At 48.7% G+C, this 24,624-nt stretch overlaps 1 protein-coding gene across 1 annotated transcript; it reads left to right on the top strand.

Annotated features, from left to right (window-relative positions):
• The first annotated feature begins 53 nt into the window (after window positions 1-53).
• LOC133099883 (NADH-cytochrome b5 reductase 2) lies at window positions 54-24,624 on the top strand. Its single transcript, XM_061203732.1, is given in 10 exon segments — window positions 54-176; window positions 17,053-17,196; window positions 17,449-17,521; window positions 20,043-20,149; window positions 20,424-20,725; window positions 20,935-20,942; window positions 21,147-21,248; window positions 21,967-22,052; window positions 23,152-23,251; window positions 24,183-24,624. Coding segments are annotated over 10 exon segments (1,116 nt in total). The 5' UTR covers window positions 54-155; the 3' UTR covers window positions 24,356-24,624.

The following is a 24,624-nucleotide window of genomic DNA, read 5'->3' as shown; positions in this document are numbered from 1 at the left end:
AGTCCCGCGAGAAAGAACCTTCTGACCCCCGGCCCCGGCCCTCGGGGTAGGGTCGGAGGAGGTGCCGCGCGCCGCCGGTCCTGGGCGCGGGCTTCCCGGCCTAGGCCCCGTCCTCGGCGTCATCGTGGCCTCCCAAACAGCGCCACTTCGACGACATGTTCGGCGTCTGGGTCCGGGTGAGTTCCCGGCGGCGGCTAGACGGCCCGGCGGGAAGAGGCCGGAGACGAGGGGCCGGGCAGGAGCCGGGCGGAGTCCGCCGGGGCCCGGGGACCTGGACAGGCCGGGGGAGAGGGCCGGGAGCCGGTGTTTGCCCGGGGCGGGACCGCGAAGGGCGGGGGGCGGGGCGGGCGCGGGGCCGGACGGAGCCGGACGGGGGCCTGGCGCGGGCCGGGGGCTGGCGCCTGGCGTGAGAAGAGGGCGGGGCGGACCTTCCCCAAATCTGCTCCCGGCTGGCGGGCGTGGGGAGTTGAGCAGGCCCGCCTTGCAGGCGGGGTGGCGGGCTGGGGGGCGGATGCGGGAGCCCTGCGGAGCCGCTGGCCGGTGAGTGTCCAGGCCTCATTGCCCTGTCTCCCAGGGTGTTGGTGTGTCCTGAGGCGCCAAGGTAATGGAGTACTCAGAGGTGCTACCGAATTAAGTCGTTTGGACCCTACCCGGGCCCTAGCCGGGTGGCAGGAGAGCTCTTTTTCCATTTGGGTTCGAGCAAGCGAGTATAAGGCGCAAGCTTTATTCAGGGGCCAAAGAATGGGGACGTGGGAACTAAGTTCACAGATCAACTCCTCGCCCACCTGGCGGGAGGGACTTAATTTTAAAGAGTAAAGACAAAGCGAGGAGGAGTGAGGCTTACTATGTGGAGGCACATGCAGTAGCTTACCGGGAAGGGGCAGGGCTTTTTCTGAGGGACTGGGCTGCCACCCCCTTTTTATCCTTTTTTGGTCTTTGATGTCTGGTCTTGGCCTCCGGTAGGTGTGTCATTTAGTATGTTAATGTAATGAAATCAGTGTATAATGAGACTCAGGGTCTGTTGGAGGTCAGATTCATCACCATCTTGGTTCCAGCTGGTTTTATTTGGGTTTTTCCTTTTTTGTGTGTAGTTTTCTTTCTTATCTCTGCACCCTTTACCTTAAAGATTTATGTTCACTCCTGCTAAAGGTGGGGGGTTGGAGGGTTGTGAGCAAAGACCTCGAGCAGCTCTGGCAACAAAATCGCCCCTTTCCTTGTTCCTGCTCCTCATTCTTTTTTTTTTTTTTTTTAATTTTTATTTATTTATTTATTTATTCATGGCTGTGTTGGGTCTTCGTTTCTGTGCGAGGGCTTTCTCTAGTTGTGGCAAGCGGGGGCCACTCTTCATCGCGGTGTGCGGGCCTCTCACTATCGCGGCCTCTCTTGTTGTGGAGCACAGGCTCCAGACGCGCAGGCTCAGTAGTTGTGGCTCACGGGCCCAGCTGCTCCGCGGCATGTGGGATCTTCCCAGACCAGGGCACGAACCCGTGTCCCCTGCATTGGCAGGCAGATTCTCAACCACTGCGCCACCAGGGAAGCCCTGCTCCTCATTCTTGAAGGGGGAAGGTCTGACTTCTGAAGCTGTTTCCTGCTTAACCTGGGCGTAGTTTTTCCCTGGATTAGAGGAGCAGAACTGTTCCCTGACTAGCCTAAAATAAGTCTGATTGTGGCCAGGCTGCAGGCCCAGTGGCAAGTACCCTTGTGTTAGTATCATGAGAAGTTTGATGGCTTCAAGCTGTTTACTAACAAAGTTGACAAGGCAGCTAAGGAGGCAAGGCCTGAAGATAAGCAGGAGGATAATAGCAATTAGTGGGCCAAGAAATGGAAGAAATCAAGTTCAGCTGGGGAGGCTCTGTTTGACCATATTCCAGATGGAACTGGGCTCTGGACCTTGTGTGTTATATCTATATAACCGTTGAGCTTGTTCATATATCTTTTTTATGTTTACCTCAATCTCGCCAGAGTTACTGACATACATGCAGCAGGTTTTGTTAATAACTGTGCATATGCCTCCTTGCTCAGCCAGGAGATAGTCAAGAGCTAGCCTGTTATCGAGAACAACATGTACTAGTGAGTCCAGAGAAGTACGGAGTCCTTGTAAGGCATTCCCCGGATTTTTAGACAAGTACTCAAGGGCCCACATGAGATTTTTGTAAAGTAATTTCATGGTATGTGACACTCTCCCCCCAGTCTGAGAGCAATCCCTCCTCCTACCAGAATGAGTCCTATTGCCCTTTTATCTCAGGGCTAGGTGACGTTATGAATGGTTATGCCTAGGTTCTGAGAACTTAGCTGGCCTAGCGTGCTTTGTCCCAAAAACTGGGCATAATCTGAACACTCATAGGCTAGAGCCCATCTCAGAGAAGGAAAGGAGGAGTTGGGGTTGTTCTGATGGGGCAATTGGTTTATTCTCAGGCCACCAAGGAACAGATACCCAGGGGGAGCCCATGCCTTACGCACTTCTGAGTTAAACCACCTCTGTAAGTGGATAGCCCAAGAGGGGGTGCCTTTGCAGTGTGGGGAGAGAGGCCCACCTGCATAGAGGGGGTTACTGGGGGATTCTTGGCTAGTGGCTTTTCCCCTGGCCTTAGGAGGGCCATATACTAAATGCCAGACAACTGGCATTTTTCCTCCCCAATAAATAACATCTCTCACCTGGTCCTTGTGTGTATCCACCAAATCAGTCCAGAGGGCACCAATGGGTGAGATTTCTGTAGGAGTCAGTCCTGGGGCACTTAAACTGTGGGGTAATGGAAGAAGAATTGATCGGAGTCCAGAGCAGCCCCTGGGTGTTATTGTAAGTTCCTGCCTTTGGTAGGGGCATTTGATAGGAGCAGTGGCAGCAAGATGGCTTTTCAGAGTGAGTGCTTTGTGTTCATTAGAAATGTTAATGTAAGGGGTGAGATCCAAGCAGGAAAGCAGAGTTAGGGATGGGATATGAACTTCAAGAGGGATAGGTTTAGCAGAACAGTTAGCCAAGGTGAGAGTGAGGTTGTCATCCTTAGAGATAAAATGTAATACAGTAAGTCCCCTACATATGAATGAATTCAGTTCCGAGAGTGCGTTTGTAAGTACAATTTGTTCGTAAGTCCAACAAAGTTAGCCTAGGTACCCAACTAACACAATCGGCTATATAGTACTGTACTGTAATAGGTTTATAATACTTTTCACACAAATAATACATAAAAAACAAACACAAAAAATAAAGAAAACATTTTTAATCTTATAGTACCTTGAAAAGTACAGTAGTACAGTACAACAGCTGGCATACAGGGGCTGGCATCAAGTGAACAGGCAAGAAGAGTTACTGACTGGAGGAGGGAGAAGAGATGGGATATGGTAGAGCTGAAGGGTCATCAGCAATAGGAGACAGAGGGCAAGCTGCAGTTTCACTCACGCCTGACGTTGATGGCACAGGTTCTGGTTCCTTGCTGGAACCAGATGCACGTTCACATCTTTGAAAGTTTACAACTTGAAGGTTCGTATGTAGGGGACTTACTGTACCTTTAATCCATAGGTGTCACTTTGAAGGTGGGGGTGGGGATAGATTTTGTCCAAGGGCTATAATTCTTGAGAGATTTACTATTGCATCGAATTCCCATTCTGCGTGGACAGTTGTAAGAGATAGGACAGAGAGAGTTGAGAAGAATAAACAACAATAGCCATTCGTCCTGCTTCCAATATTAATATGCCTATATCCAGAATGGACAGAGGAGATGTTTGCCAGAGGGAGGGTTTTGGCAAAACAGCAGAAGCCAAGTAAGGCAATAGCAATGAAAAGGCCAGCTACTGAGCCTATCCATCACATTACTTATTTATTGGTAAGTTTGTCCTTTTGAAAAGTAACTTAAGGTCTTTGACATGTTCACAGGTGTATTGAGTGTGTGGCTCAGTAACTTCTTCCTCAGGCTGTCTTCACTCTGATATGGTGGGCCCATGGAGTATCACCCTGTAATTTTAAGGCAGATAGAGTAGTCAAGATTACTAGATAAGGTCCTATCCGCTTGGGGTCTAACTGATCTTGTGGATTCCTAGCCATCCAGGTTTTCAAATAAACCCAACCCCCAGGGAACAAAGGATGTAAAATCACGTCAGAAGGGGAAGGCAATTCCTGATTCCCGTCAGCGTGTAAGCCTTGATTATTTTCCCTGTCTGTACGGCATATTTCAGTCAGTCCATATCCCTAAGGTTGGCCTTGTAGCTGGCTCCTTCAGGAATGGGCCTCCCATACATTATCTCATGTGGACCTAATCTGAGCTTTCCTTTAGAGGCTGTTCGCATTCTTAGAAGTGCTATGGGGAGAAGGGAGATCCAGGGTTGATGAGTCTCTTGACATAATTTGGCAAAATTTCTTTTGAGGGTTTGATTTCTTCTTTCTGCTTTCCCTGAGGATTGTGGTCTCCAAAGCAGAGTGCAAACTCTATTTAATTCCTAGGGCCATTCCTAGAGACTCCTTTAGTAGTTTGAGAAATAAAGGTGGGCTCATTGTCATTTTGAGTGAATTTAGGGAGCCCAAACTGAGGGATCGTTTCCTTGAGCAGGGCCTTAGAGACCTCCAAGGTGGTCTGTGTTGGGGTGGAAAATGCCTCCATCCAGCTGGAGAAAGTGTCAGTCAGACCCAACAAATACCTAAAATTTCCTTGTGCCCAGGGCTTACTGTAAATCCACTTTGCCAGTTCTGACCTGGATATGTGCATCTATACTAGGTGGGGGTCACTCCCTTGACCTTGTGGGGGTGAGTGTTGGGGTTATTCTGGAGGCAGATAGGGCAAGCTTCAACCACCTGTTTCAGGAGTAGTCATGGATTTGATGAGCCATGGATATAGGGTCTCCTGCCCGTAATGTGTGCTCTGGTAAGCTTCCCAGATGGCTTGGAGTACAATAGCTGACAGGAAGAACAGCTGCCCATGATCATTAACTGTCCATCCTAGTTATTCTGGGCTTTAAAAATAGCTCCATCTCAAAGCCTTTTCTCTTTCTTCTGGAGTGGATATGGGAGTGTAGGAGTTAGGGTCTGGGGAGCTGATAGCAGTGGCATTGGAGGTCTGTCCCCACCCTCTGTTGCTTGTTTAGCTGCCATATCTGCCCTGTTATTTCCTCTTATTATTTCTGCTTCTCCTTTTTGATGGTCTTTACAGTGAATAACTGCTGTAGGAGTATAGCCTTCAGCATCTGTATAATCCTCCCCCCCCCCTTTTATCTGTTTATTTCCTGAGGTCAGGATTCCCTTCTCCTTCCAGGTGGCCCCATGGGTGTCATGGCCCCATGGGTGCGTAGGATTGAATAGGCATATTTAGAGTCAGTGTTGATATTGACAACTTTCCCTTTCCCCAGTTCTAGTGCTCTGATTAGGGCAATTAATTCAGCCCTCTGAACAGAGCAGCCAGAGGGTAAGGCTTTAGCTTCTACCACTTCAGTCATGGAAACCACAGCATATCCTGCCTTTCATTTTCCATCTTTCATAAAGCTGCTCCCAGCAGTGAACCATTCCAGTTCTGCATTCTCTCTAGGGGAGCTCTTTAAGTCAGGCTTGCTGCATTAAACCTGTTCCCAAACTTCCTCACAATGATGAGTTAATTCTGGACCTGTCTGAGGTAGCAAGGAGGCAAGGTTAAGGACATTACAGAGCCTCAGAGTCACAGATGGGTTGTCTAGAAGCATGGCTTGGACTTGGAGGGTTTGATGGGTGTTGGGGAGTGGGGGGTGTGGAGTGCGGTGGCTTGAAGTGGGATCTTAGTTCCCCAACTGGGGATTGAACCTGGGTTGCAACAGTGAAAGCTCCAAATCTTAGCCACTCACTAGACCACAAGGGCCATCAGGCCTGAAATGGGACCTCGGTCCTTGTCTTCTTTGAAAAAAGAATTTAGCAGAGATGTAATCAAGACAGTATGGTACTGGCACAAAAACAGAAATATAGATCAATGGAACAGGATAGAAAGCCCAGAGATAAGCCCACGCACATATGGTCACCTTATCTTTGATAAAGGAGGCAAGCATATACAGTGGAGAAATGACAGCCTCTTCAATAAGTGGTGCTGGGAAAATTGGACAGGTACATGTAAAAGTATGAAATTAGAACACTCCCTGACACCATACACAAAAATAAACTCAAAATGGATTAAAGACCTAAGTGTAAGGCCAGACACTATCAAACTCTTAGAGGAAAACATAGGCAGAACACTCTATGACATAAATCACAGCAAGATCCTTTTTGACCCAGCTCCTACAGAAATGGAAATAAAAACACAAATAAACAAATGGGACCTAATGAAACTTCAAAGCTTTTGCACAGCAAAGGAAACCATAAACAAGACGAAAAGACAACCCTCAGAATGGGAGAAAATATTTGCAAATGAATCAACGGACAAAGGATTAATCTCCAAAATATATAAACAGCTCATGCAGCTCAATATTAAAAAAACAAACAACCCAATCCAAAAATGGGCAGAAGACCTAAATAGACATTTCTCCAAAGAAGACATACAGATGGCCAAGAAGCACATGAAAAGCTGCTCAACATCACTAATTATTAGAGAAATGCAAATCAAAACTACAATGAGGTATCACCTCACACCAGTTAGAATGGGCTTCATCAGAAAATCTACAAACAACAATTGCTGGAGAGGGTGTGGAGAAAAGGGAACCCTCTTGCACTGTTGGTGGGAATGTAAACTGATACAGCCACTAGGGAGAACAGTATGGAGGTTCCTTAAAAAACTAAAAATAAAATTATCATATGACCCAGCAATCCCACTACTGGGCATATACCCAGAGAAAACCACAATTCAAAAAGACACATGCACCCCTATGTTCATTGCAGCACTATTTACAATAGCCAGGTCATGGAAGCAACCTAAATGCCCATCGACAGACAAATGGATAAAGAAGTTGTGGTACATATATACAATGGAATATTACTCAGCCATAAAAAGGAACGAAACTGGGTCATTTGTAGAGACGTGGATGCATCTAGAGACTGTCATACAGAGTGAAGTAAGTCAGAAAGAGAAAAACAAATACTGTATATTAACGCATATATGTGGAACCTAGAAAATGGTACAGATGAACCGGTTTGCAGAGCAGAAACTGAGACACAGAAGTAGAGAACACACGTATGGACACCAAGGGGGAAAGTGGCAGGGGGATGGGGGTTGTGGTGTGATGAATTGGGAGATTGGGATTGACATGTATACACTGATGTGTATAAAATGGATGACTAATAAGATAATAAATAAACATTAAAAAATAAATAAAAAAAGAATTTAGCAGAGAGACAGAAGGTAGTGAAGTGGGTAAAGCATTTATTAGAAGCAGAGTACATGTGAAAAGGACACATGGGTGGGTTCAGAGAGAGAGTCGCACTTTGGGGGTGTCTTAAATTGCTTATATAGCGTCAGTTTTACAGGTCTTTGTTTTCCTGTGGCCAGTCATCTTGCTTCCTTCCCATATCTGATCTGACTCAGGCTCTCCCCCATGCATGCTCACATCTTTTAGCCAAGATGGATTGCATTGTGAGGGTTTCTGGGAGGTTGGCAGGACATATTATGGGTTAGCATCCCTTCCCTTCCCTGACCCCTGAGGATCATTTCTGCTCATGTGTAGTTTGGGAGGTCTTCTTGACCTCAAGAATGAGAAGTATTTAACCTCCTTATCTGTTTACCCAAGCAGGGCTTAGCTCCTCTCTGCTCCTGCTATTGTCTTTATCTTGAAGTGTCTGTCCTCAGGAGACAAATTTCAGCTGCTCAGCCTGGGGCCCATCTATCCCCTGCCTCAGAACTAGGGGATACCTGCCCCCGCTTTCCTTAATGAGGGCTTGGAGGTAATGGGAGGTCTAGATCAGGGGTCCCCAACCCCCAGGCCATGGACCGGAATCGGGCCACACGGCAGGAGGTGAGCAACAGGTGCGTGAGCAACAGGTGCACGAGCAAAGCTTCATCTGTATTTACAGCCGCTCCCCATCGCTCGCATTACCGCCTGAGCTCCACCTCCTGTCAGATCAGGGGCAGCATTAGATTCTCATAGGAGTGCAAACCCTACTGTGAACTGCGCATGCGAGGGATCTAGGTTGCACGCTCCTTACGAGAATCTAATGCCTGATGATATGAGGTGGAGCTGAGGCGGTGATGCTAGTGCTGGGGAGCGGCTGCAAATACAGATTATCATTAGCAGAGAGGTTTGACTGCACAGAGACCATAATAAATTATTTGCTTGCAGACTCATATCAAAACCCTATCAGTGAGTGTCAAGTGACAATTAAGCTGCATCTGGTGGCAGGCTTTAAGTCAGAATCCGACACTTAATTTAGTCTGCACGTGGCCTGCCCATTATTTTATTTACCACTTCTGTCTGCGCCTTTTTCCTGCACTGTGCACTTGTCTCAGTCACAGTTTTGGTAAGCCCACAAGCTAACAGTAGCCAAAATGAGTGAAAAACAAATGTCGCTGGAGAGCTTCTTTGAAAAGGGGGAAAGACCCAGTAATGAGATAGCAGAAGACTCTAAGACTGCCAACAAAAAGACAGCTGCATTTAAAAGAAAATACCAAGAGTTCTACTTAAATTACGGGTTCATTGCAACAGGTGATTCACGTTCTCCAAGACCGCTTTGTATAATATGTGGCGACTGGCCATCCAACGAAGCCATGAAACCTCAAAAACTGCTTCACCACCTGGAGACCAAGCACCCTGCATGAAAAGACAAGCCTTTGGAGTTTTTCAAAAGAAAAAAATGTGAACAGAAGCAATTATTGAAGGCTACCACTTCATCAAATGTGTCTGCACTGAGAGCATCATTCTTAGTGGCTAACCACATTGATACACCTAAGAAGCCCTTTACTATTGGTGAAGAGTTGATCCTGCCTGCTGCTAAGGACATTTGTTGTGAACTTTCAGGAGAGGCTGCAGTTCAAATGGTGGCACGTGTTCCTCTTTCGCTAGCACCATAACTAGATGAATTGATGAAATAGAGGATATTGAGGCACAGTTGTTAGAGAGGATTAATGAGTCACCGTGTACGTAATCCAGGTTGACAAATCTACCGATGTTGACAGCAAGGCAACAATGCTTGTTTTTGTGCGATATATTTTTCAGGAGGATGTGCATGAGGATATGTTGTGTGCACTTTTGTTGCCAACCAATACCACAGCTGCAGAACTATTCACGTCTTTGAATGAGTACATATCAGGAAAACTGAATTGGTCATTTTGTGTCAGTATATGCATGGATGGAGCAGCTGCCATGACTGGACGGCTTTCTGGTTTCACTACTCGGGTCAAAGTAGTCACTTCTGAATGTAAGTCTACACACTGTGTCATCCATAGAGAAATGCTGACTAGCTGAAAAATGTCACCTGAACTTAACAACGTTTTGCAGGATGTGATTAAAATTATCACCCACATTAAAGTACATGCCCTTAACTCACGTCTGATTGCACAGCTCTGTGAGGAGATGGACGCAGAGCACACACGTCTTCTCTTATACACAGAAGTGACATGGCTTTCTAAAGGTAGATCACTGGCCAGAGTTTTTGAGTTAAGAGAGCCACTCCAGAGGTTTCTTTTAGAAAAACAGTCACCACTGGCAGCACATTTCAGTGCCACAGAATGGGTCACAAAACTTGGTTACTTGTGTGACATATTCAACCTGCTCAGCGAACTCAATCTGTCACTTCAGGGGAGAATGACAACTGTGTTCAAGTTGGCAGATAAAGTGGCTGCATTCAAAGTCAAACTGGAATTACGGGGGTGACGAGTGAACATTGGGATTTTTGACATGTTTCAAACATTAACAGAGATTTTGAAAGAGACTAAGCCAGGGCCTTCTTTCTCTCAGCTGGTGCATGATCACCTATCTCAGCTTTCAAAAGAGTTTGAGCATTACTTCCCAACCACAAAAGACCCCCGAACTGGGAAGGAATGGATCCGCAACCCATCTGTAAATAAGCCAGGTGAATCGACTTTGTCCAAGCTAGAAGAGGATCAACTGCTTGAGATCGCAAATGACGGTGGCCTTAAAAGTATGTTTGAGACAACTTCAAATCTCCATACGTTCTGGATGAAAGTCAAGGCGGAATATTCTGAGATTGCCACAAAAGCACTGAAAAGCCTGCTTGCATTTCCAACATCCTATCTTTGTGAAGCAGGGTTTTCTGCAGTGACAGCAACCAAAACGAGATTACCGAGTAGACTGGACATAAGCAACATGCTGCGGATGGCACTGTCTCCCATCACCCCAGGTGGGACCATCTAGTTGCAGGAAAACAGGCTCAGGGCTCCCACTGATTCTGCATTATGGTGAGTTGTATAATTATTTCATTATATATTACAATGTAATAATAATAGAAATAAAGTGCACAATAAATATAATGCACTTGAATCATCCTGAAACCATCCCCGCCCCCACCCCCCGGTCTGTGGAAAAATTGTCTTCCATGAAACCCGTCCCTGGTGCCAAAAAGGTTGGGGACCACTGGTCTAGATAGTCAGGGGCTGTCCAAAAGTTAAGTTGTTAGCTTCTTTGAGAAGCTGAGAAGTAGCAGCTACAGCCTGTAAGCATAGGTGCCATCCTTTAGGGGTTTGGTCCAATTGTTTAGAAAAATAGGTTACAACCTGAGTCAGAGGTCCCAGTTTTTGTGTAAACACCCCCAGGGCAGTTTCTCCTCTCTCGTGTATATATAGATGGAGGGGACAACTCAGGTTGGGTAAGGCTAATGCGGGGGCTCTTATGAGGTGGTTTTTCAGTTCCAGGAATGCCCGGTCACAATTGGGGGTCCACTCAAAAGGGTCAGGGTCCTTCTCTTTAATTGTTCATACAAAGGCTTAGCACCTAAGCCAAAGTTGGCGATCCATATACAGCAGAACCCGGCCATCCCTAGGAACCCCCAGAGCTGTTTTCTCATACTAGAGGGTGCCATCTGGCAAGCCAATTCCTTCTTCTCCTTAGATAGTGCCCTGTGTGTTGCCGAAATTTCAGCTTTCCTGTGCACCGATTCCGAACAGAAATACGGAGGCAGAGATTTTGGAGGAAGAGAGAGATGGCTTTATTTTTCTGCCAGGAAGAAGGGAAGACACAGTAGGTTAGCACCTCAAGAACTGTGCCGCCCTGTCTTGGGGAATTGCAAGGGGTCTTATAGGTGGAACTTGCAGTCCAGGATAAGTGATAAGGAACAAAGTGGTTAAGGTCTTGCATTCTTCTTCTTCTTGCAATATTTTAAAACAGTCACTGCTGCTGTCAGGCAGCCTGGTAATTGGGTCCATTCATCTCTGGGTTATCGGCCTGCGACCTTCTTTCTGTAATGTAAACAGCTACAAGGGGTGATTTGCTACAAGAGAATGTAGAGAGTAAATGCCAGGTGCAGGGTACAATTCATATGGAATCAGAGTAATTAGCTTTGTTTAGCTTTGTGAAGGACAAGTCTAGCTACAAGTGTTTGTTTGTAGTAACAACTAAAGAATAACCAAGATTGCTTAACTCTTTCAGGCCTGTTTATGCTGTTTCCCCAGACTGTTCATTGTTGCTTATTTTCCTTGTTTATCAGAAAAATCTCATTTCTATTTTTGCTGCAACATGTGCCCCTTTTCTATTATAAATCCTAAGTATTCTACCCGCTGGAGGGAGATCTGGGCTTTTTGCTTTGAAACTTTATATCCTCTCTCAGCCAGATGATATAAGGTGCTAACTGTGTTATGGTCTGAAAGCTCTTTGGTGGGGCTGGCGATTAGAATGTCATCCACATATTGAAGTATAGTTCACTGTTCTAACTCAAGATCACTAAGATCTTTAGCTAAAACCTTTAAGAAAAGGGTGGGGCAGTTTTTAAATCCCTGGGGCAGAACCTTCCAGCATAATGATTGTTTTCTAGAGCTGTAGGGATCCTGCCATTCAAATACAAAAATCTATTGAGATTCTGGGGCTAAGGACACACAAAAGAAGGCATCTTTTAAGTCTAACACTGAATACCAGATCCTCTCAGGGTTTGGGGTAGAGAGTAATGTGTACGGGTTGGGCACCAGCAGTGAATTTCCTCTGTAGCTTCATTTACTGCTTGGAGGTCCTGAACTAGCTGGTATTTCCCATTTGGTTTTTTTTACCGGAAGAATAGGAGTGTTGCAAGGGGACTGACAGGATCTAAGAAGCCCTTGTTTGAGTAGCTTTCTATCATAGGCTTAATGCCCACTAGGGCTTCTTTGGTTTAAGGGGTATTGCTTTTTACTTGGGTGATTGTAGTTGGGTCACAGCTTGACTATGACTGGTGGTGCCCTCCTGGCTCTGCCAACAGTATGGGCTCTGTTGTGGGCCCATACTGAGGGGTTAATCCCCTCAAGGTTAATTGGGCCATTATTATTGGCAGAGGGCGGTAGCGCTAGGGCTACAGAATGGAAGGTGGTCTTGGGTATTTCAATGATAAGGTTTTTGTCTCTGAGATAAATTGTAGCTCCCAATTTATATAGTAAGTCTCTTTCTATTAGAGGAATTGGGCATTCCGGGATATATAAGAAAGAGTGAGATAACATTTTTCCTTCCAAAGCGCACTCAAGGGGTTCTATAAAATTGCACTCCTGTGGCTTCCCTTCCACTCCCATGATCTTACATTTATCTTTGGTCATTTTGCCTTGTCGAGTGTTCAAGACCAAGAAGTTGGCCCCTGTGTCAACTAAAAAGTCAACCTTTTTACCCCCTATGGTCAGGGTCAGCTGAGGCTCCTCAGGGGTAATTTCCAGGGTGCTCTGAGGAGCACCTAGGCCCCTTCAGTTCTCTTCTTCTTTATGTGTGCAACCAGTGAGGTTGGGCCAGGACACAATGGTCCACCTAGTTTCCTTCCGAGACATTTGGGGCATTCTCCCTTCCAATGACCCTCCTCCATGCAGTTTGCACACTGATTGGTTTTAAGCCCTTCTCTCCACGGTGGGCATGGTCTTCGAAATGCAGGGCGACTCATCAATGTCACAGGGTCCCTTGGGGGGCCGTCATTCCTGGGAGGTTTATCTTCCTTTGCATTCGCCTCCAGATCCCGGTTGTTGAACACCCGAAGTGCTGATTCCACCAGCCGGGAAGTGGGCATGGTGGGCCCTCTCCCCAACTTCCGTAATTTTCTCACAATGTCTGGGGTGCTCTGGGACTTAAGAGTGGCCTGCCCTTCCAAAGGCTTCAGATTATATTTGCGTACACTGGGAGACACTCCCTTAGGCACTCAAGGAAGGCTGAGGGATTTTCCTCCGGTCCCTGGATGACTCCCTGTACCCTACTTCAATTTATGGGTTTCTTCCCCGCTGACTAAGCCCTTAAGAATCAAATCCCTGGGGCTTCCCTGGTGGCGCAGTGGTTAGAAGTCCGCCTGCCAGTGCAGGGGACACGGGTTCGTGCCCCGGTCCGGGAGGATCCCACATGCCGCGGAGCGGCTAGGCCCGTGAGCCACAACTACTGAGCCTGCGCGTCTGGAGCCTGTGCTCCGCAACGGGAGAGGCCGCGACAGTGAGAGGCCCGCGCACCGCGATGAAGAGTGGCCCCCACTCGCCGCAACTGGAGAAAGCCCTCGCACAGAAACGAAGACCCAACACAGCCAAAAATAAATAAATAAATAAATAAATTTATAAAAAAAAAAAAAAAAAAAAAAAGAATCAAATCCCTGAAATGTGTGAGGTTCTGCCAACTGTTTTCCTCTTGATGATCCCACCCAGGGTCCGTGTCGGGAATGGCTGGGGCTCCAAGCTGTTATACAGTGTGCCCTGCATAATTTTGATTGGTCTTATCCACTTTCTCCCTTGCATTAGTAATAATCAGTGCCTTTTCTTCCCCAGAGAATAAGATATTTTAGGAGGGTTTGGACATCCACCCAAGTGGGGAAATGAGAGTGGAATATTCCCCAGACTAAATTAAGGACTCCCTCGGGGGTCTTCCCATAAACCCTGGGATCAATCCTTCTAGTTGTATAGATCTGAGAAAGAGAGGGGTACATACATGGTGGTCAGCGCCCCCCTCTCCATTGGGGACCTCCCAAAGGGGGAATAGCTTATTGATTCAGAGTTCTGGTACTGAACTCTGTGGGCGTGCATTGGACTAGTTCCCGAGGGAGGAAAACCGAGAGAGAATGCGATTTGAACTAGCCTTGCATTTTTTATGGAGGCCCTTGTTTTGGCTAAGTGCCATGAAACATTGTACTTGGGGATCTCATCTCATTTTTTTAAATGCTGGCAATAGAGATCCAATTGAAAAATAGTATTATAATTTAGCGAGCCATTAGTCGGCCAACTTTCTCCATCTGCCAGTTTATATTGGGGCTACATGGTGTTGCAAAAGAAAATAAGCTGTCTCTTTGGTAGTGGCCAGTACTCGAAGAATTTCCAGTTGTGGAGAATGCACCCTAGCAGCAATTTCACCAGGACAGAGGCTTGGTTACCCATAGTAGGGAGTCCTTATTTCTGGTCTGTTTCCAGCTTCCCAGTGGCCTCTTCCTAGGGTTGGTAGCAGCACAGATCCCACAGGATCTGGCCCACGCCAAGTTGTCTAGGAACTGTAACTGAAATCTGAACCAGCCTTCACAGGGGCTGGAAGGGGAGATGCTGTCTCAGAGGGCCCTAGTTATAAAGTCCCCTCTAAGTTAGCAAGTAGACGTTTCCAGGCCTACTGTGGGACTGTAGGAGATACCCAACGTACGTGAGTGCTTTCAGCGAGCAGTCCTTGGAGATAGGGTAAAGGAGGAATGGGAAATAAGCGTTCTCTAATCAGATAAATTGCTCGGAGAGCCTCTTTGGCAGTCAAGGAGGCTTGTTCAAAAAGGGCTTGACCCTGCTTGGTTACAGGCAATCAAGCAAGGAGGCCGAATGCCCATTTGGAATGTGTCCAGTTCTCTATACTCTCAGCTACAAGAACCCAAGGACTTTGGATGATTTGGGTGTCCTCTTCTTCCTTCTCTGGCCAGACGGTGATTTTCCGGAAATCTGGCAAAAATAAGATTTTTAAAGGGTTTGTGTCTCAGAGGAAGGATCCCTAGGGATCTGTGATGGAGGGTAACGGGGAGAGACCTACCCAACAGAGCCATATACCCTGCCCCGGGATGGCAAGTTAGGGCAAGACGAACCAATACAGAAGATGTGCTCTTGGATTTTTGACTATATCCTAGAGTCGGGAGTGCTGCAGGGGTCAGGGCTGTGAGTGTTTTACAGTGTGCCAACTTACATGGACATTTGCTTCCAGCCGGCAGGATACCTAGTGCTTATCTACCCTGGTCCATGACCGACTTATCCTTTCACGGGAGTCTTCCAGTGGAGAGCGCCCTAGTGGCCTTTAAGTGCTTGACCCATGCCCACAGTTGTGGCAAGTATTTCCAAGAACATCAGGGCAAACAAGACCACATAGAACAGAGATTGAAGTTTCACTATCAAGAACAGAGACTAGGGCTTACGTCACACACACAAAACAAAGATGTTCTTACCATGTGGTGGCCTGGAGGGCTTCCCATCCAGTCCATTCAGGCAACCAATTGTCCAGTCTCGCCTCCCCCGTTATCAGAGCTTTGGCTCAATTCAGACAACCAGCCATCCAGTCCAGTCTTCTCGGCAGAGGTCTGGCTCCAACCAGGTGGCCAGGATCCTTTCCCTTAATTAGCCAACCCCTACAACCACCATTGGCCTTATCGACCGAAGTGGGGTCAGCACCCCCTGTGTTGGGCATCGCCTGGACACTACACCAATCTGTAGCAAGTATCCTTGGAGACGTGCCGGGGTTGGGGGGGTCTTAACCTGGGGAGCACCCCACTTGATTCTTGGCTGCTTTTTGTTAGTCAGGCTTAATTTAGTAGCCTTCACTGGCCCAGGGATCCAGAAATGGGGCAAACCGCCCAGTTATTTAACTTGCCTTGTTGGCGAGTAAGCCCTGAGTTACCAGACGGAATGGGCCCCCCATTGGACGCCAAAATTTGTTACTACTGTGTTGGCTGGGAATTAAGTCGAAGGACCCTGCTCCAGCCCTAGCCCAGTGGAGGCTCTCTGCCTTGTCGAGGGAGGGTTTTTTTTCTGTTTGGGTTCAAGTAGGCGAATAATAAAACCCAAGCTGAGATTGACCCAGCACAGTCTTTTTTCAGTGGCCAAAGAATGGAGAAGTGGGAACTAAGTTCACAGATCAAATTCTCACCCAGCTGGTGAGAGGGGTTTAACTTTAAAGAGTAAAGACAAAGCGAGGAGGAGTGAGGCGAACTATGTGGAGGCATATGCAATAGTCTACGGGGAAGGGGCAGGGCTTTTTCTGAGGGACTGGGGTGCCACCCCCTTTTTATCCTTTTTTGGTCCTTAATGTCAAGTCCTGGCCACCAATAGGTGTGTCATTTAATATGCTAATGTAGTAAGATGAGACTCAGGGTCTGTTGGAGGTCAGATTCATTGCCCTATTGTCCCAGCTGGTTCCATCTGTTTTTTTTTTCTTTTGTGTGTGTGTATAGCTTCCTTTTCTTATCTCTGAACCCTTCAAGTTAAAAATTTATGTTCACTCCTGCTAATGGTGGGCGTTGGTGGGTTTTGAGCAAAGACCTGGAGCAGCTCTGGCAACAGACGTACTCACCCCACCCCTACCCCTGCCCTAGCCAGACCTGGAAGAGGGGAGTGGAGGAGGCAAGCCCCATCCCTCTTAGCTCAGCAGCTAATCCCCCCTCCCTAGCTCTGTCCCTGGGGGTTGGGGCTTTCATTCCAAATTGTGTACTAGAAGCAGCATTCTCACCCCTTCCACCTCAAGGAGGGGACTGCCAGGGCTTGCACCCTTGGCTGTAGCCAGGATAGAGGCAGATGGGCAGGAAAGGCCTGGTGACATTAGCACTCCTGAGCCATCGGACTGGGAGTTTAAAGCATCCCGCCTTGTCTGATCTGTAGCTGGCCCCTCCTAGCCTCCAGGTCCACCGTAGGCTGAGCCTGCCTTCTAGTTTAGTACCTTTACCTCTGCCTAGTTTCTTTTAGGCACAGTCCAGCTTCATACATGCCTCTGGTGTGGAGCAGGTGCTGCTGTGCCTGAGAGCTGTCTTGCCCAGGGCAGGCAGGACCTGGGGTGCCCTGCTCACATTTTGTTTGGTAGGACACGTCCCTATTCCTCGCCATCACTGTTATTGGGATCACTGTGCTCCTGTTGGCCCTGAAGAACAAGAACGTAAAGAAGAGACATCGTATCACCTTACAGCACCCTGAAGCCAAGTTCCTGCTGCCCTTGACTGAGAAAGAGGTGATGGGTCAGCCCTCCCCCTCTGCTGTCAGGGGCAGGATGGGGGGGTGATGGGAGAGGAAGACAAAGCGGTGGGGAATGTGTTGGCTGGGGAGGCCAGGGCAGTGGGATGGGCATTCCATGGCCTCTAGTTTGCTCCCCACTGCCACTGTCTGTGTACGTGTGCTGGGAGCTCCTTTCCCAGGCATCTGAGCTGCCCAGCAAAGTTTCCAGAAAGCTGACAGAGCCTGCCTCTGTTTTCTGTTTTATTAGCAAATCAGCTACAACACTCGGAGGTTCCGCTTTGGACTGCCCTCGCCGGACCATGCCTTCGGGCTTCCTGTAGGTGAGTGGAGTTTGGTGTCATCAGCAGGACCTGGGCCTTGCGGGCACTCTGCTCCTATCAGAAACTCGGCTGAGGTGTAGAGGTTGCCCTGCTACCTTTCCTGAGCCACATAAGCTCAAAGAGGTAGGGAGATAGGCTTAGGGAGAGTCCATTCCCTTTCTCATCATTCCATTGGGGCTGACACAAAAGCGATATCTTAATGAGCATTGAAAAGAACTGAGTCTAGAGTCAGAAGGTCTAAGATCCCATTGCCAGCTCCTTGCTGGGCAATCTTAAGCAAATCCCTCAACCTCTCTGAGACTCTGTCTATGAAATGGGGTTTCCCAGTCCTGTCTGCTACTTGCATTGTTGTGAGAATTAAGTGACTGATGGATGTGAAAATTCAGAAACTGTAAAGTGCTGTGCACTTAGGACAGATGGGAGGAATTGATGTTCCCCTACTGTCAAGAGAAAGGCCCAGAAGGTTTGGAGAGGCAGGAGGGGGTTGGTGCCCTTCCCCTCCAGTACGTGGATCCTCAGCAGGGGCCTCAGACTCATGCACGAAAGGAGGGACCCGTTGTGGATATGAGCCCTAGCAGTCCTAGAGTTCCGAGTCGTCCCATTTCTAACCTGTACCACCACCAGATGGCTGAGTCAGTCTTAGCGCTCTGCTAGGCCCACAGCCTGAAACTCTGTGCTGCTAGTGCTACTTGCCTTCCTGGTGGAGGTCCTCATCCATAGCCTACTTGGCCTGGGTGCATGGGACAGAAGCTTGACGTCACATCTTCAGGTGATGAAATTACCCACTAGGCAGCCAGCCTGGCCCCTGAGCCTCCTTGCTGCTTCCTCTCTCCCTCTTCATCCGTGAGAGCTGGGTGTCAGCCTGCCTTCCAGCCCAATGCCTGGCTTGTGAGACCAGCCCTATTGGCAAGAAGGCTAAAGAATAAAACCTCTGAGAAATAGAATTTCTTAGAAACTGTCATGATCCACTCTCTCCTCAGCCCTGGTGTGGGCAGTGCACAGTTAGTGCACAAGGTAATTTAGAGGCTTCTGGGAGAGTCTGCTGTGAAGGCTCGGAGATCGCTCATGCTTGCCAGCTCTGCTGAAATGAAGCTGGTTAGAGATGCGGTCTGCGGGACCAGCCGGGCAGCCCCGTTTTCTCTGAGGTTGCTGCCAGGCCAGGCCCAGGTTGGCTGCATCTGAAAGAGTCTTTCTAAGGTTTCCAGTATCAGATGAGTTCTCAGCAGGAAGCTGCCACAGGTGTTTATTCCTGGGTATCCCTGGTTCCCAGCCAGGGCATAGCCAGAGTCATTGAGCCTGTCCTTTCTTTTTTTTAATTTTATGGAAGTACAGTTGATTTACAATGTTGTGTTAATTTATGCTGTACAGCAAAGTGACACAGTTATACATATATATATTCTTTTTCATTCTTTCCCATTATGGTTTATCACAGGATATTCAATATAGTTCCCTGTGCTATACAGTAGGACCTTGTTGTTTATCCATCCTAAGCCTGTGCTTTCTTAACCCAGAGCGTTTGCACCTCAGGCTTCAGGGCCCCTCCTAGACTGGTTTTTGCCCCTGCAGTGCCCCCTCCTCCTTTTCCTCCTTCCCTTCCTCCTACCCTTCTCCTCCTCCTTCTCCCTGGGTCTCTGCTTCTGTCTGCATATGCTCTCTCTCTGTCCTGTGCACAAACAGCTTCTACCCCCTCAGATACTCTGGCTCAGAACTTCCTCTTGCCTTTGTCTCTTGGCATCTCTTGATTGCAGCTTCTGCCCTCACCACTAATTGCCTTAGTCACTGAAGTCTCCCATGTTGGATCCAACAGAAATCTGAGTGGCCTAGCCCATCATATGACGCTGGATCATGTAGTCATGGCCACCCTGGTCTGTTCATGTCTACCCTGGGGGGGCAGAATTAACATGGTTCAGAGCTTCACTGCCGCCCTTCAGCAGAGCCATGGGCCAGGGAGACACAGTGCTCCTGCTGGAACTCATGGTCCATGGATGTCTAAATCCTGGAGCCCTGCACACCTGTGAGCCCAGGCCTGATCCATGCCAGGCAACAGGATACAGATGAGGGAGCTGTCATTCATTCATAGACCCCAGTGATACATACAGTTTAGGAAGAAATGACTTTATGAAGGCAACATATTTTGCTTTAAAAAGGAAGCACATTTCTGTAATTTTTAACACTCAACCTCCAACTTTAATTAGCTCTTCCTGCTCCACAGAGTACTTTGACACAGTAAGCATGCACCGACAGTAGGTTTCCTGTGTGTGAAGCTCACAGCTACACTGTGCTGTAGTCAGGGCAGGTATATGGGGTGAAGTGACTTGTCCAGGGTTGCACATGGAGTGATAAGGGCAGGCCTAGGATCTAAGCATCCTGGACTTGGGCTCCTTCCCTGCTTGGCCCTCCTCCCATGCACCCTGTCGCGCTATGCGCCCCCTCCACCACCAAAGCTCAGTCCTTTAGAGAAATTCTTGGTCCTGTTTAGGCTGGCCCTGCTCAGTCTTAACATTTGGTGCCTTTTCTGTAGGTAACTATGTTAATCTCTTGGCCAAAATTGATGGTGTTTTGGTGGTCAGGGCTTACACGCCTGTGTCCAGTGATGAGGATCTAGGCTTTGTGGACTTAATTATGAAGGTAAATGATGCCCGCCATGTCCAGCTGCCTCACCGTCACAAGCTTGTTCAGGGTGGTGGGCGGAGAAGGGGCACGTGCCCTGCACAGGGCTTCCCAGCGGTGTCATTTAACAGTGAAGCTGTTGACCTAGTGAAGTCTTCAGGTGTTGCTTAGAGCAACCGTGAGTGCAGAGGATTTTCTCCTCATGGTTTCTGGTAGCAAATGTATTCTTGAGTTGTGTGTGGCTGTGGCCTCGGGGCTGAAGGTGTGAAAACCATGCTGCCTTATTTTTCAGATCTACTTCTAAAATGTACACCCTAATCATCCAGAAGCGGGGAAGATGACTCAGTACTTGGAGAACATGAAAATTGGGGACACCATCCTTTTTCAAGGGCCATCCGGGCGCCTGTTCTATCATGGGTCAGGTACTGGGGGGTTCACACTGGGCCTCCAGCTAGGAGGAAGAAGATGCCTATGGTTGTTCCATTGTTCTAGAAAGTTCCTCAGATTTGAGTCACATGGACTTGTCCTTGAAGTCTTCATACATGCATTCACACACCCACTTTATGAGATTATAAGCTTCATGAAGGTAAGGGAGTGATTTGGTGTTTCCTCATCACTGTATCTCCAGCACAATGCCTGATGCACGAAAGGCACTTGCTGTTGCTGAAAAATGGAGGATGGGTGGATGGATGGATGGAAGGCACACTCATCCGTTTGCTCACACACTCACTCATTCGCTGTTGTGGGTGAGAGTGCTGTGTGACACTCCATGTTAACTTCAGCCTGCCTTCCTCCTTCCTCAGAAGAAAAGGTGCAGTTATTCCCCCAAGGATGCCCAGGCTCTACTCCCACTTTGGGCCCCGGTGGACCAGGGCTGGCTAAGGAGGCCACCCTGGCTTGCTCCTCTGGTTTAAAATGGCATAGCTACTCTCTTAGGTGGACTTGCTTCCTGGGAGGCCCAAGGAACTCAGTGATGTTTTGCGGGCTCTCAGTCAAGAGCTGTAGACATCAGAAGTATCCTCTGTGTTTTCACGGAAGTTTGCGTTCAAACCGTACAAAACAAGTGAGCTTGAAAATAAACTGGTCCATCACCTGGGAATGATTGCTGGGGGCACAGGTAAGAGGCTGCTGGGGGCTTCATCCACAGGGTGAGCCCTGAGACCTTTCTGACTTCAGAGTCATTTGGTCCTAGAAGGGGTGATGTGAGAGATTCCTTCCCTGGCTCTTTGAGATGGGGTGCAGGGTCAATGACAGGTCTTGACACTGACCCTGGACGCCCTGCTCCCCTTAACCAATATGGTGGCTGCCTCACGAGCCCCTGGAGCCTCTAAGGTGAGGCTGCATGCCAGGCTGGGCAGGCCCACACAGGCCCCCAAGGGCTCCTGGATCCTGTTCAAGCCTGGTGCTCCCCACCCCTTGAAAATGAATGCCTGAAAGGTGAGAACAAACGTGTAAGGAGAACTGCAACGTGCCAGGCACCATAACGGGCATTTTTTAAACTGTCACATTTACTTGTCATTAAATCTGTTTTACAGATGGGGACACTGAAGAGCTCAGACAGGTGCCTGACTCACCTTAGTCAGACAGTTAGGGAGCTAGACGTGAAATGCAGTCGTTTCAAAGCCAGTGCTGCCATGTGAAAATGAGAAGTGCTTTTGATGGATGGTTGCATTAGAAGGGAAAACCAAAATGAAGGGTGGTTCTGCACTTTGAGTTCTGGGGACAGAAGTGAGAAAAGTAATTGGGGCCAAGGAAACTTGTGAAGCTGCTGCAGACCAGCGACTGTGAGCATCAGAGGGGAGGGAAACCCGGCCTGCCTGCCAGCTGTGTTCCAGGGATTACGCCCATGCTGCAGCTCATCTGCTGCATCACCAGGAAGCCCAGTGACAAGACCAGGAGGTCCCTCGTCTGTGCCAACCAGGTCAGTTCTGCTGAGTCAGCCTTGAGCGAGGAAGGAATGTTCCACTGTTTGCTCTGCATTCTTTTCCTCCGCACTCACTACAGTCCTGTTGCTCGGGCGCCTGCAGCTATGGGAGGGCTCACTGGGCTCAAGTAGGGCTGCTGGCAGCCATAGAAGCTGAGTCCAGGCCTGTTTTTCTGTTTGTTTTTGTTTTTTAACTCTGTCTCCCCAAACAACCATAAGCACTAAGCTTTCCTTCTTTCTTTAATATATAATTCTATGCTTTTCCCAATGTAAAATCATAGATGCCTTGCCCTTAGTGGAAATTTCAGAAAATACAGAAGCATATAAATAATTTACTTCTTTTTTTGTTTGCTCTATACATGCTATATAGTCACAATTATATATATATTGTTTTTCATTTTTAGTTTTTTTTACTCAACATTACCACACAGGCATTTTCTTCTCATTAAAACTCTTGATAAATATTTTCATCAGTCTATATCAAGTCGCACCATCATTACTAAATCCTCTCCTCCATTCAGGTTGTTTTCAGTTTTCACAGTTATAAATGATACAGTGATGAATAATTGTGCCTAGGCTTAGATTGTTTTGTTAAACAGAATCCCAGAAATGGAATTGTTGGGACAAGGATCGTGATGAGTTTTAAGGTCCAGGTCTTGTGTGCAGCATCTCTGAGCCTGCAACAGATCTTTTGGCTTTGTGCACTTTCCCCAGCGGAGGCTACAGCCTCTATCTTCCTCTGCTGTAGCTCTCCAGTGCCGTAGATTATATATATCGTGTCATATATCATTCCCTGCAGGAGATCCTGGGCCAGTCCGGTTTGCCTTGCCTGGCACTCAGAGTGGATGCAGGAGCTGGGCTGGGACCCCCAGTGTTCACACACAGCCTTCCAGCTGGAGAGCAGTCACCCAACGCCTCCCTCCACAAGAGGGCATTTGTTGTGTCGGAGCCTCAGCAGAAGTCTGGCCCAGAGGCTGCAGGGAGCCCTCAAGCTAGAGTGGGGTGGCTGGGGCAGGAACGTCCTGACCTGTGTGCTGAGTCCGGGGAACAAGCAGGACGCCCTGGAGGGGTGAGGCTCACGTTGCTTCTTTTCTAGACAGAGGAGGAGATCTTGGTGAGCAAGGAGCTTGAAGAAGTTGCCAGAACTCACCCAAAGCAGTTCAACCTGTGGTACACCCTGGACAGGCCTCCTGTTGGTACGGTCCCCGTTGTCCCCACCGTGGATCAGCTCCAACCCTTGACCCAGTCAGGGGCCAGTCCCTGGGTTGGTTGGTTGGTGGGTTGGTTCTGGGCTGGGTGGCTGAGGCCTTGGACTATGTCTCTACTTGGGAAATGCAGGAATTTGAGGGAGAGAGGATTTGGGATGACCTGCTTGTAAGGGCAGTAGAGGGTAGGTGTCTGATATCTCAGCAGCACTCCACGCACTACTCTGAACGTCAGGGGGGACCCTGAGGCCCCGGGCCACCCTGAACACCCACTCCACACGGCATCCCACACGGCATCCCACAGAGCCATCACTCACACTGCCTCCCGTACAGCCACTGCCCCTTCCACCCCGCACCACGCACCTCACCTAGGACAACAGTCCTCATAAGCTGAGCCCCAGCCGGCCCCGGCCACCAGGCCGCCACCGCGCACGCCGCACCCCACAGGGCCCTCACGCCGCAGGCTGCCTCTCCCACCCAGCGCTGAGCTGTGCCTGCCTCGTCATACAGCTCACTGCCCAGCAGAGGGCGCCACCCAAACGAGCCAGTCCCCAAACAACCACAGCACCCTCTGCCCGGTACAGCTCCTGCTCCCTGCCTCGATTCACGCTGCACCCGGGTGCATCTGTCTCACAGTGGCGTTCACCGGCGCCGGTGTTTACAGCAGGCAGACACCAGCCAGGGACTCAGAGCCCTAGCAGTGAGCCTGGGGTCTGGGATGAATACTGAAAAGGGCTCCCTGGGCCCCCCACGTCCTCTACTCCCAGCTTTCTGCGGAGAGCAGTAGTGCAGACGTCTAAGCCTTGGCGAGTAGCCTTGTGTCCCTCTCCCTGGCGTGAGGGAGGGCGGGCGGGCGGGCAGGGGGCCTGGGGTCAGGGACGCAACCTGGCCCCCGCAACAGCTTTTTTCTGCTTAATCTCAGGCTGGAAGTACAGCTCAGGCTTCATTACTGAGGACACGATCAAGGAACATCTCCCTCCTCCTGGGAGGTTCTTGTTCATCCTGGCGTGTGGCCCACCACCCCTGATCCAGAGAGCCGCGCACCCTAACTTGGAGAAACTGGGTTACACCAAGGACATGATTTTCACCTACTAATGCCTCCCTTGCTCTTAGCAAATTTGCCTGGTCCCGTTCATGTTTCACAGTGAGCTCAGCTTCACCGTGTTATACTGGGAAGTGTTCAAAGTCCCTCGTAATGCATCCTTGCGTACGCTGGCACTCCTTCCTCTCTTTTGGTGTGGGGCTAAGAAAAAGGCTCAGGAGACTGAAGATAAAGTAGCTTCTGAGGCCTCCTTGCTTGAAGAGGCTTGAAGGAATTCCATTTCAGTATCTTTTTCCATAGTTTAGTGAAATAAAATTCAGTG

This window comes from Eubalaena glacialis, chromosome 10, assembly GCF_028564815.1.
Source record: "Eubalaena glacialis isolate mEubGla1 chromosome 10, mEubGla1.1.hap2.+ XY, whole genome shotgun sequence".
In the NCBI taxonomy this organism is placed as follows: Eukaryota; Metazoa; Chordata; class Mammalia; order Artiodactyla; family Balaenidae; genus Eubalaena; species Eubalaena glacialis.
The sequence above is the reverse complement of the archived record's forward strand: the minus strand, read 5'-3'. Positions and strand labels throughout refer to the sequence as shown.